This window comes from Trachurus trachurus, assembly GCF_905171665.1.
Source record: "Trachurus trachurus genome assembly, chromosome: 15".
In the NCBI taxonomy this organism is placed as follows: domain Eukaryota; kingdom Metazoa; phylum Chordata; class Actinopteri; order Carangiformes; family Carangidae; genus Trachurus; species Trachurus trachurus.
This window is the reverse complement of record NC_139906.1, coordinates 15433954-15447380: the sequence shown is the minus strand read 5'-3', so window position 1 is coordinate 15447380 and position 13427 is coordinate 15433954. Positions and strand designations below refer to the sequence as shown.

Below are 13427 nucleotides of genomic sequence, written 5' to 3'. Positions count from 1 at the left end.
CCCAGTTGAACATGGCCTGGCCGGCCAGTCGCATTTCCACCTCACTCATTTTCCTTTCAGAACCTGAGGGCCCATCTTTTCATCGACTAACAAAAGAACTGCCCGTTTGTTGGAGGCGAAGGAGGGGTGTGTGTGTGTGTGTGCTGGAATTTGTGAAAGCACAACAGAGGGAAGGAAGGCAGGAAGGAAGGAAGGAAGGAAGGAAGGGAGGAAGGAAGGAAAAAAGGAAGAGATTCTTGGGTAAAAGAGGCAGCTATCTCCTCCCTCCTCCGTGGTCTTGGCTACAAGTGTGTTGGGACAGCACAGGAAGGGGAGCTGGAGGAGAAACGTTAATCAATAGCCACAAGGTCAGACGGCCAGCACTGGGCTGGAGCGTGCCCTGTTAGTGGTCCGTGGAAGCTGCCTGGCTGCTGAAGGGGATTTGTAGCACTTGTCAGGGCTTAAAGGAGCCCTCTCTGGACCACTCGCTCCGGGTGTAGTGTATATGTGTGTATGTGTGTGTATGTGTGTGTGTGTAAAAGACACATGCTGGTTAGCAGCAGGAGAGGGAGACATCTGCTGGATGCTGGCAGACACCACAACAGCACAGCAGAATTAGGCCACCCAAAGTTATATGGTTAGATTACGTGCAGTCAAAGCGGCTCGGTGCCCTGCAGGATGTAAAGTTAGCTGTTATTCTAGGGACTTTTCTTCCCAGCAGCCTCTGCTGCAGCGTCATGTCCGTGGAATCTCGACTGCCCACCGTTTGACCACATTCGCACCAGAATTCCCCCCTTTACTCATGCGCGCAATGTATCCACTGATGTTTAAGTCTTTGTAAGTGCACTCCAGGTAATTCTACTCTGGTAATGCTTAAGCTCAGAGGATTAGTAATACACTCTCTATTCTCAAAATGTTCCTTTGAAGTTTTACCTTTATGCTTAATCAAAGTGAAGAAATCCAGCTTTTGTGTTTACATGCAGTTATGTGTGCGTGAGTGTGTGCACGCAGAAGGAAAAAAGAGCGTGGCATATTTGCAATACTGTTTCTATGATATGCACACCAGACTGAGCATTGCACATGAAAACTCCCTGGCTGTGCACTGTGCTTCCATCGCACTCCTTCTCTCGCTCTGTCTCTCACAGCGGGGGATCTTTAGGGACCCTTTATCAGTACTGAGCAGCTTTCTAGAGCCCCCCCCCCCCTCCTCTCGGCTCCCACCTGTGGTTTCTCAGTTCGCCTTTTGTGTGGAGGAATCTGAGGCGGACCAACAGTGATGGAGATGAACACAGAGGGACGGTGAGGGACGGAGGCCTCGCTGGTGAAGCAGCACGATACCTATTAATCCAGCCCCGCAATCCATTTCTCCGAGATTGGTCCGAATAGTGAGCGTGGGGGCTGAGATTGTTCCTCCTGTTGCTGCTCGCTGTCGGACCAGAACAAGATATACACAGAAAGACAGAGACGCGGTACAGCCGAGCCTTATCTGCTGTTAAGATGTAGGCATTAATTAGTTGCCCATGCCACGTTGATAACCTTGACGTGAGGGGGTGCGTCTTCTGAAGACAAGATAACGGTTTCTTGGCCGCAGCAGCCAGTGTTCGATTTTTTTTTCTCCCCATAAGTAATGTACGGCGAATAAAGTTTCAGTTGCATCATGTTTCCATTTGTCGCTTAAAGTGCTGCCGTGGAAAATCTCAGTTTCGTGCAGTTGCCAGAAAAAATGTGCTTCAGGCAGATCAAACCCTTCGATGAGTCAGTGCATAAACAAGCTGGCTTTCCCTTTTTTTAAGAATTTGTCAAGCTGCTAAAATGCTGTTTGAACTTCATAGACTACAAACTCCTCACATGTGTGACCTGACAGAAACCTTCTCTAACACATGTACCTCTCCTCCTCCTCCTCCTCCTCCTCCTCTTCTTTCTTTTACAGGGTAAAGAACTTTTAATGGCGTCCCGGTAGAGGCATCAAGATGAACACGTTACCGTCAATGGACCGGCACATCCAGCAGACCAATGACAGGCTGCAGTGCATCAAACAGGTGTGTATTCAGACACGGATTCTAGAGGTTGAAGAAGAATCTGCATTTCCTTTTCCTTTCTTCCCCTCCTTTCTCCTCTCAGCACCTTATATGGGCATCAGTTTTTCTGGCCATTAGCTGCAGTCACACAGATCATGTTGCACAGGGTCAGAGAGAGGAAGAGCAAGAGAGAGAGAGAGAGAGAGAGAGAGAGAGAGAGAGAGAGAGAGAGAGAGAGAGGCAAATCTGGCAGTGAATACAAGAAGAGACTTCAAAGAGACTAGCAACATAACAGATGCCACTTTTCTTTTTCTTTTTTTCTTTTTTTCATCTCCTCCTCCTCCTCCTCTTGGTCCTGTGTTCCCTTACATCACGTTCCTGACTCCTGACGTATGCTGGCCCTTGTTGTGGTTTTTTTTGCTTAAATGCTTCCTTGACTGCCAGCGTTCAGGAGACTCCTCACACAGACAGATACAGACTGAAAGACACAGTGAGACAGACAGAGAGACATAACCCAGGGCTACCGCCTCTGCCTGTGATTAATAGTCTACAAAAACTCGCTAGCTGGCTGGCTGGTTGGCTGGCTGGCTGGTTGGCTGACTGTGGGTTTATTTGTTTATGCTATGTGGGTGTGATCCTTTATATCTCCCAACATCCATATGACACCATGCCTTCAAGTGAATCAGTGAATGATAGGGCTTTGAGCCTGCGATTATGAGGTGACATATCCCTTTTCTTTGTGCCTTCTCTTAAACCCACCCCACTCCCAACTAAACTTCTAAGCACCCACTATTATACCCCTCACCTAAACAGGCTCTCGTTCTTTCACTTTGACGGCATATAGCGATGTGCTTGACGTCACAATCTTGGACGACTCTATTTCCAAAATGCCAGCTTTTCTCGCATGAGTGAAATTTGATACCACCGGAATTGGCGCTGCTCGCTTCCCAAAGCCTCCTCAATTACTTTCTTAGGCGTAACTGATAAGCCCTAAATAGCCGGAGTTAACACATCCAGCTTAATAAATTCACTAATTGTAGTTTAGTTTATATACTTCTTCTCAGCTCTGGCTGCAGTAGAGCTCGTAGTAAAACTTCAAAGGCGCAAACAGGAGTTGGTAGGTGAGCTCCGAGCTTGTGTGTGTGTGTGTGCTGTTCTGGCAGCAGGGCGTTGTTTTGGTTTGGGGAAAGCCGCTGGCAGCGAGCCAGGTGATGTGCTGCTTTTCATGGCAGCCAGGTAGGTAGCCACTGACCGGCCTGCTGCCTGTGACTGGTCAGAAGAAGTGTGGGCAAGTTGGTCTATCATCTTGCAAAGGATAGTCTGTCAAACGTCTGGCTCTTTGTCTGCTGAAGCCCCATCACTGCTGCTGTTCAGCCCTTTCCTCACACCCACACCCACACCCACACCCACACCCACACCCACCACCGCCACCTCTCTCTCTGTCTCTCTCTCCCTATTCTTGTCCTCATCCAACCCTGAACAGCAATAACAACAAGAACAGCTCAGGCCCCCATCCTGCTCTCTAAACTCCACAGAGCTGTTTCACTCTGCTGTCCCCCCCCCCCCCCCCCCCCCACACACACACACACACACACCAGAGTGGAGGTTGTCAGGCAGAGTCGGTGGCGAGCGCTGCAGCAGGAGGAGCTGTGACTACAGATCTAGACAGACAGCCCCTGCTGTGCTAGTTCTGATTCCTCTCGCGCTGGAGGCTGATACGCCTCCCATCAAGCAGCAATAATGCCAGATTATATCACTCATCTAGAACAGGCTCTTCTCCTCCCTCTCACTCAACAAGAGCATCTCTCACTTTCTCTCCTTCTCCTCCCGCTTCTCCTCATCATCAGTCAAACCCCTGTGAGAGTCTGCGGCTAACTCTATAATGGCTAATCTTCACATCACAAAAGATGAGTCACTCAAGGCCTCTCTTCAAGCTCATGATATCATTGGAAGCTCTCTGAGATTTTCTCTGTGGGCGGGTCCCAGGCCTGACATGTAAGACTGCGTTTGCGCCCAAGAGCCCCTTTTGTCGCGCATCGCCCAAAAAAGCTGCCCTTTCAAAAGCGCTCACCTCTGCTGCCCCCTAAAGACAATAGCTCTACCTTATCCGCAAGAACACACAAAACAAGATGCTTCAGCTCCAGATGAGAATAATAAATGCTTTCAAGTGGGCTCAATCTCGCCGACTGAACAAGCTGTAGCTCTGCGCCATTTCAGAGCCATTAACCTCCTGAGCTGTGAAGAAAGGGAGCCCAATTTTAAAACCGCTTATTGTGTCCTGCCAGCTTGAGTAGCCTTCAGACACTGGGAAGAAAAGACTCAACTGTTTCAGGCCTCAGTGAACAAGCGAGAGAGACAGACAGAGACTGAAAGAGATTAGACAACACACCAACGGCGCGTATTGAGTCTGCACACATAGCTGCCAGGACCAAGGTTGTTTTCTTTGTGCGCGGCCAAGCCAGCCAGTGGACTTCTGGTGCTGAGGCTCTGTTACATTCTCAAAACAGGCCATGAATGAGGGGAAGAGAGAGAAGGAGGATTGGAGGGAAAGATTTGGTTTGCTGTGTGGGTCATGAGGGTGAGGGCTGGGTGTTGCCAAGAGAGATTAACAAGAAACACTGGCATCATTGTTGATATGGGTGTGATCTTCTTCCCACAATGCAGCAGAGCTCTGAGTGGGCGTACATTGGAAAGAGTCAAGGTCCTCACAGGGTTGTGCAGAAACACAAGACATTAAATCAAGGCAGTTTGGTGGGAGAGCGCCGGAGCTGCAGAACTATTTGGTTTCAGTGTTTTTCCAATTTGTACTTAATGTGAAAAAAATAACGCTCATTATTTCCCATTGTTTCTAATGGCGATCTCTTTTCTCCGTGTTTGCACAGCACTTACAGAACCCAGCCAACTTCCACTCGGCAGCCACGGAGCTGCTCGACTGGTGTGGAGATCCCCGGGCCTTCCAGCGACCTTTCGAGCAAAGTCTCATGGGATGTCTGACGGTACGCAAACACTAATTATGGTTTTTCGCTGGGGTTTTCAGGTACTTTTTAGAAGACGTGTGCAAAACAATAATTAGATTTGGGATACTTTTGAAAACATGGTGGAAAAAAAGATGGATGTGTCCACTTTTAGCTGAAGCTTTTAGCCTAGTTTTAAGGCGCTGTACGTCAACCTAGACTGTGCATTATATCATATTAAATGTTGGTATTAGGTTTTTTTCCTGTTACCTTTTCTCCTCTTGTAAATGTTAGTAAAAAAACTGTTAGTAGCAGCCTATAGTCACACCAGGTCTGTATCCAGCAGTTATCCAAGGCCGCTCAGGGCGTCAAGGCCCAGTGACAGAGGTTAAAGTCCTTGTCAGACACAGCTTCTCTCCACTTTGTGCTTTACACACACACACACACACACACACACGTACATGACACAGACACTAAAAAGAGGCTTGAACAAGACTTCAAGTAGCCAGTCACCTCTGGCTAACGCCTTTCAGTACCACTCATCGATCTGGAACGAGGCCAGAGAGCTGGCCTGCACCAGGTGTGTGAAATATACACACTCACACACATACATACACACACAAACAAACCCACACACTCAAACACGGTCACATGTTTGAAAGAGGCTTTAGAGCAGAGAATTGCAAGTTTCACATGTTTTATCGCTGGGATCAGTCTTTGAAACACTGAAGCAACATTGTCCCCAGCTGAGGTGGTAGCGTGAGCAAACAGATAAATGCTCATTAATGTGTAAATCACAATAAAAGCCTCTTAAAGGCTGATAAAGAGCCTATACAATGGAGCCCACCACTGAGATCCCTCTCAGCATGGGGCTGCTTCCATCAGCTAAATTGTTTCATCAGACTGGGAGAGCAAACAGCTTCTTATCTGGAGAATTACAGCGTGCAACAAGTCCGTGCATTCTTGCGAGGATTTTGTCCTCGCGATGTGAACTCGCCGGTTGCGTTACCAGAGCGCTCAATCGAGATGTAAAGATGACTGTGCATCTCTTTGAATCACGGCCCTGTGATATTCGTCATAGCTGAATGAAACTCTACGTATGCCTCATCTGGAGACGTCTGTTCCCTCCAGCGTGTCGTGGTGCGTGTGGAGGTCATCCTCTACTCCCTGATGGAGTATCTGCGCCAGAGCTAATCAAAGATGACATAAGTGTCAGTGCTGCGCTATTAGCTCTGTCGGTTTGACAATCAGTGTGTTTTTCTTCCCCCATCTTTCTTTATGCATAGTGTATCAAGTGTGTGGGTGATATCAGCGCATGCAGACATCTGCATTATGTCTGTCCCACAGTTTTCTAAAATTACCCACATAACTCACCGGGAGCCGTCTCTTTCATGTGCAACCGTTTCAACATCAAGCAGAAATTAACTCCAAAACTGATGCACCTTCTTTTCTCAGCAAATAGATAAACAACAGTGTGGATGGTAAACAGTATGAATGGCCCAATAACCCTCCAGCACCTCTTGCAGCGCTACAGCTGACAGGAATATGGGCCTGGATGTACACTCAAAGGGAGATTAAGCTGAAAAAAGGCTTATGAGGTGAAACACTGTTAAATCCATGTTGAATCTATGCTAGCCTCTGTAGCTGGCTGTGTGCCTTGTGCAAACTGAAGGGCGGACTCAGTCACGCAGGAAATTAAACAACTGACAACAGCACGATTCGCTGCAAACAATGTCAGAATCGCCATTGTTCGCATCATATGGTCGGGTTGAATAGATTATGCTGTGAAGTATTTATCCCTGGGATGACATCCTTGTATCCTCTGAAGAGCTTCAAATAAAAAAAATAACATAATTTACTGGAGCTGAAGAATTGAATATCACCATCTCTTGATTAAAGCAATCAAATAAAGTCCTGTTTGTTGATGTAATCTCCATAGTTTTTTTCCCCCCTCAGTGCTCAAGCAGCCATATTATTTAGTTTATGATCACTGCTCGCTGTTACGCGGTTCTCTAAAAGGCACCCCAGCTGACCTTGTTAAGGGTAATGTGTGTTTTGAGGTCAGGGGGAGCGGAGGAGTTGTCATCTGCAAGCAGATAAAAGCAAAGGGCTTTCCCTCCTAATAATGATTTACCACTGTCTCCTGAGTCCTGTTTAACATTACTTAGTATCCCCTTTAACATTACATTAAAGTCCAGGAGGCTCCTGCTTCGTGTCCCATAAATGTTCAACCTCCTTTTGAAGTCATTAACACTGAAGGATCATTAAAGTCCTACAGCTGGGGACTGGTCCTTCTCAAAAATGGGACTCAAAAGAGGAATTTTTAATACTTCTCCCTACCCAGGGGGGAACTTGATGCTAAAACACACTTAACTTGCTCTCCTTGTGCTCTGCCTCTCCATACACTCACATACTGTAGTCCCTCTCTGGTCAGTTTGTCTGAACCGGGACAGACTCTGCTCACGCTGGGGCCAGAACGAGCTTGTTTTGAGGATAACCTCTCAGAGCCTCTGCTCGCTCTGCAGAGGGACTGTGGTTTGGCTCTCTCACCTCTCTTGGAGGTTGATGCAGTCATCAGAGTCGCCGCGACTGTGGATCACCGGAGCAATCCAGCCTGCAGACTCCACATTAATCTCACTGTGTCTGTGTCTGTGTGTGTGTACATGTACGAGCGAGCGCCAGTGTTTACAGTCTGCGTGTCTGTCTGAAGATGGATGGAGTTCAGTGATAGCAGTTGTTCTTAATATTTACACAATTAACAAAATGAAAGGATTATGATGCATTATCTGTGCCTTAGAGTTTATTTAACAGTTGATATTCATATACCAGATCAATATTTTATTGTATTGCATAAGAAAGTCCTGCTTACTCAGATGATAATAGAACGAGAGAAAGGGCTGCTGAAGTTATTAGCTCACTAATCGATTTGTTAGCCCACAGAAAATGAATTGGCAAATATTGACGGATAACTGATAATTAATTAGTTATTTTTAAAGCAAAAATGATCTGGTTTCAATTTTTCAGATTAGACATTTTATAATTTTGTTAATGTTTGTTTTGTTTAAAAGTAAGCTGAATACAGTATATTTGGATTTATAATGACACCAAGCTGAACAAAATGCTCAGTTAATGAAGAAAATAATCAGCAGGTCTATTGATAATGAAAATAATGTAGTTGCAGATGGTGCATCTATTTTTCCTTAGCTGTTGAATGTTGTTTATCTACTGAGGGAATTCTTTGGTAATTGATCGCTCTCCTCATCCCACCGGCGCTCTCTTAACTTCAGGTTGAGCTGCATCTGCCTGAACCTGCCGCTTGTAATGATGTAATTAAAAAGATGCAATGATGCTGAACTTATTAGATGCCTGAAGGACGGCAGCTCCTCTCACGATCCACTCTTCCCTTCCCCAGGTGGTGAGTCGCGTCGCTGCTCAGCAGGGGTTTGACTTGGACCTGGGCTACAGGTTGCTGGCTGTGTGCGCCGCCAACAGGGACAAATTCACGCCCAAATCTGCAGGTCAGTTCCACCGTTCTTGCTAAAAACGCCCAGCACGTGCATGTTTACACATCATCCCATTTTACCGCTATTGACCTGCAAGACAGTGGACGACGGGAGGCCCATTGTTGCTCACGCTGCCGTTATTCATCTTTTCATTAGATAAAACAGTTAAAACAAATCCACAGTATGGCTTTACATCATGATCATGACAGGGAAGTATACAATGACATGACTCCATTCAGGCCATGACTGCACAGTGAAGCTGCTTATTATGTTTTGAGCTCTATTAGGATGTTTTGTTTGCAAAGCACGCAGAATCTCATAACGATACTAACAGACAGTTTAATTTGCAGATTATTTTGTTCCATTCAAATAAAAGTGTCTGTTAAAGTCCCCATGAATCTGCGGTTTGGACATTTCTGATTTCTACAAACGTCTGCGACCACAGACATCACACAGAAAGCCCATAGAGCATTATAATGTCAGATATTTTTAGTCCCCATTAAACATTAATGTGCTATTGAGATGAGCTGTCCGGGTGGTAGCCTCACAAAAACAGTCTACTCAACAGTCCTACTCTGCACAAACCCACATTTGTATGAGCAGTCTGCATACAGACACACACACACACACACACACACACACACACATAAAGCAAGAGGGAGAAAGAGCAGGCAGTAATGCTATCCTCAGACATTTATCTATCAAATCCAATTTCCCCCCAATCCATACCTCCCCTCCCCGCCTCACGCAGTCCTGCAGGAGTGGCCTGTTCTTGTACATTTGTCAAAGTGAAACATGCAGAGGCGGCAGAGAGGAGAGGGGGAAAAGAGATGGATGGCTGGAGAGGTGTTGCTGATGTGTGCTGGACCACTCACTCTGCCTGACAAAGACCTGACAAAGCCGTAACCATCCAGTCAAAACACAGATAAACCATTGTTTGGCATTTACGTAAGTGAGGGGTAGTGAGAGTCAAATATTTTGATTAAACTGTCTGATTTCTTTTGTTTTTGTAATAAGCCGAACATGTCGCTGTTTCCTAACAGGAAGTGCAGTGACAGCACTGACAGTAACATTATGAAATCTTATCCTGTAATTCCTCATTTGAGGTGCTGTGTGCTGCTACTGAATATGCAAATGGGAGAAATGTATAACTTTTTGCTGTATCTTGTTTTTTTTTGCTCACATGATCCTATGATATGAACATTAACTTTGAGTTGGATATCTTCTTTCAGTTGTGGTGGGAAGTGTCTTGTTGGGAGGAACTTAAGTGGGCAGACAGACGTCAGTGTACAATATTGATTGTTGTATTTCTCTCTCTGTCTGTGTTCCTGTGTGGGGATAATGTGATTGTTGTCCAGGCATGGCTCGGACTGGCTGGCTGTCTGGGCCCGGCTGACAGTCAGAATCATCCTCAGGCCCCGCTGATGGTTCTGGGATCTAATAGAAGACAGAACTGGGTTTCAGGAAGAGCTGTTTATGCACCGCGGACAAATGGGAACTGTGGTGTAATTATGCATGTTGGGGGTGGAGGGGGGGATGGGAGATATGATGCGGCCAGTCATCAAATGAGGCAGGCAGGCGGGCGGGCGGGCGGGCAGGCGGGGTGGGAGGCAGATGTGACTCAGGGCAGGTCTTACTCACTAAGCATCCGTCTTACCTCCCTTACAAGGACGTCTGTCTGAGAGAGCAGACGGGAGGGCGACAGAGGAGACGTGATGCACAGTTGAACTCATACAAATGCATCAGCGGAGAGGCAGGACCTGCTTCCGTTACCTCTGTCTGTATGGTTCATATTTGTGTATTCCCACTGTCTTTGTGTGTGCGAATGTGTGCGTGTCTTAATTGTGCAGACGGTGCACAATCTACTGACAGCCTCCGCGGCGACACGGGGCCGCAAATCTGACACCCGAGAGCCCAGATGAGGGCCCAAAGAGTCTGGGATGCTCTCTGCAGGCTCCTCTTTAAGTAGGTGGATCAATCACGCTGATGCTTTCTTTTCAGCATCCAGCATCAGTTAAAGAGGAAATTGATAAACAATTTGACAGCGTCAGTTGATGCGAAATTAAGTTGACATGTGTATCTATCTCTCACTTACAACTCTAAAATCCTGTGGTTGCTGCAGAGTAGGTGCGGAGAAGAAATGAATCGCAAAACTGCATGATAGCCTTTTGCGTGCGTTTTGCAATTGCCATCGTGCCCACTCCACCCTACGAACAAACTACAAACGGCCAAAGTTGCGCTTCTCTCGATATAAAAGTATAATCTGCTGCCCTGTGAGACCCGTCGACTGAAGTGGAGAGATTTTCAGCAACAGCAGGCTGCAGCTGATGAGCTGTCTGGAGATTGTGACCCTGCAGCGAGGCCTGAGGGATTAGTGTGTTGCTCTAATCTGGAATCAGCCAGTGAAGAGACTTATCTGCTGTTAGGCGAACTAGCATTAGCACTGTTAACTGTTAGAGCCAGCTAGGATACACAGCTCTAATGCCGTTAGCATACTACATTTTTGTTTAATCAGTGGAAAAGAGCGCGTCTTTATGAATTGGCATAACTTCATTTTCAAATGCTGTGTTTTTGTTTTTTTGTTAAATCCATTGTTCATTTGTAAATCTCCTTAGAGTGTATGTTTCCCTCCTAATAATCTGTAGTCTGGCACAAGCAGACTTCCAGCTGGGAGGGTTCATTAGATAATAGGTGTGCTGCTGCCCTACACAAACACACACACAACCCTAATAGACTCTGAGCTGTTCGGCTACTGTGAAGTTCAGCAGACAACAAATCAGATTAGCCACATAATCTGCAAAGGGTTTTAGTGTTTCCTTCCTCAGTGAATCTGCCACTCTGTCGCAAAGTTCATAACAGTTTTCTAGTCTCTATTTACGAAGCGTGAAGTGATTGCTTTGAACGTGCCTTTGTTTGCGACATGACTTGATGCGCTCTGCGTTGGAGGTAAGAGCTCCCTGGTATGAGTGCTATGTTCTTAGAAACTCATGTTTAAGTCAGACACAGGTCGATACTTGTTGTTCCTCCGACTCGCAGAGAAATAATAATTCAGTCATCTAAAGTGGCATCGTAGGCTAATACAAGAAGAGCAGGTGGTTTTAAAGATCCTTCTCAAGTGATCATCACGTTTGATGTTTCTCATGTGTGAGAGTGGTTTCCCCTTTTTCAGCTGATTGGGAAAATATGATTAACAGAGCTGAGCTTTGTTCTGAGATGGTTTCTAAAATCCCCCCACCCACTTTCATCTGACATTTAAAAAAAAGAAAAGAGAAACTGTGTGAGCAGAGCTGTAGAAGTGTCAGCAGTCAGTCAGTCAGTCAGTCAGTCAACAGGGCACGCTCACGAGGCGATCTGCTGTTTCACATGTGGAAAAAACAGCCGCTCTCTCTCTGCTGTGTCAACAATGACAGAAAACTTCCAGGGTGTGGCTGTAACTTACCCCATGCCCTCTGAAAAACACACACACACACACACACACACATACACGCACGCACACACACACAAAAATACTTCACCAGCCTGTAACACCCATAGCAGTGCAAGTAAATGAACAACTGAAAATAAGTGCTCCCATTAGACTCGGTGTAGACTCATTGCACAGTGTGTGTGTGTGTGTGTGTGTGAGAGTACCTGCGCACACACACACACCACACACACGCTTCAGACACTACACACACACGTTCTGACATGCCTTCCACTCATCTGTCTCAGTTTACTTTCACTTGATTGATTTTCTCACCCCGTCTTTCCTTCCATCTTTTGGAGCTGTGTGTGTAGAACCAGAGGAAGGTGTAGGCATCCTTTGTTACTGACCCAATCAACCTTACAGACTTTTATATTTAATTACTGCTGAGTAAGAGCAGCACGCTGAATTATTAACAGGAAACGGGGTTTATTTTTAGAAGGCAGGCCTCTCCTCTGACACTCTCCGGCGGTACGCTTCAGATGATGAAACCCCTTTGCAACCCAAAACTACCTTCAGAAGTTTACTATTAAGTTTATAGAAATAAAAGCTCATGGGGAAATACTTTATTAGGGTAGTTGCATTTGCTGCCTCTGGCTGATTGGGTCCTCTATCACTCGCTGCTTAATTGTTTTGGTTCACACAGTTGCAAGTAAATTCATTTTGGTAATATCCCAGCTGAACCAGCAGTGCAGTTGTACTCAGAACACAGAAGACTTTGTTCTTCTCAAAACCGGATGAGCAAATGATTTAAATCCTCCTTTTGTTCAGGGTTGACTGATCTGGCACCCACACCTCAGGAACCCAACCACCATCACTAACCCCCACCCTCCACCCCCACCACCACCACCACCCGCCCCTCCTCTTCCCATCGGGGGCTTTTGACACACCCTTTTCATGTTATATTTCTGCCCGACAATGCCTCCCTTGTGTATGTGTTTCAATTCTGCGCGGGACATTTGTGAAACTGTTGATGACTGAGTGTGTCTGTCACACAAAAGCCACACAAAAGACAACTTCCCTCTGCTGTCACAAGGCCAGTGGGCTTCCCCACTCTTCGGCTGCACAGGCACAGCACATATCAGCATTTAGGTAAGGGGAGAGAGAACAATGACAGCTTTCCTGTCCATTCATCCTCACTGTTTTTTTTTTTTTTAATTTTGTATTGTTTTTTTCTTGCTTTTCCATGTTGGGTTATGTCGGGGGCAGACGAAGAGAGGATGAACTCAGATTCACCCTCGACCTGCGTCTTCTTTGATTCAGCTGCACTGAGATATTCTGCTGCTCTCTGATGTGTCTTGTTAATTAGATCTACAAAGTGGTCTGTGATGGAGACAGGGAGACATTGTCAGGTTAGATTGTCCTGCAGTCAGGAATCTCCTCTCTGATAAAGCTTATATCTCACTACTTCTCAGACTTTGAGTAGGGTGATCTTTACTTTACATCTTGTACTTTATTCTTTCTCCCACTTCCTCTTTCATGCATTGGCTTCCAGCCAGCCTGCATAGCA

General features: G+C 46.2%; 1 protein-coding gene across 5 annotated transcripts in view; it reads left to right on the top strand.

The window, feature by feature from the left end:
- zmiz1a (zinc finger, MIZ-type containing 1a) overlaps window positions 1-13427 on the top strand; it is a 100622-nt gene that overhangs the window by 67409 nt on the left and 19786 nt on the right. For all 5 annotated transcript variants that reach the window (XM_083987613.1, XM_083987614.1, XM_083987615.1 and 2 more), the window contains 3 exons: window positions 1910-2018; window positions 4880-4993; window positions 8364-8469. In XM_083987613.1, coding sequence (XP_083843739.1) covers window positions 1950-2018; window positions 4880-4993; window positions 8364-8469 — 289 coding nt within the window. In that variant the 5' untranslated portion in view covers window positions 1910-1949. The remainder of the gene's footprint in view (window positions 1-1909; window positions 2019-4879; window positions 4994-8363; window positions 8470-13427) is intronic.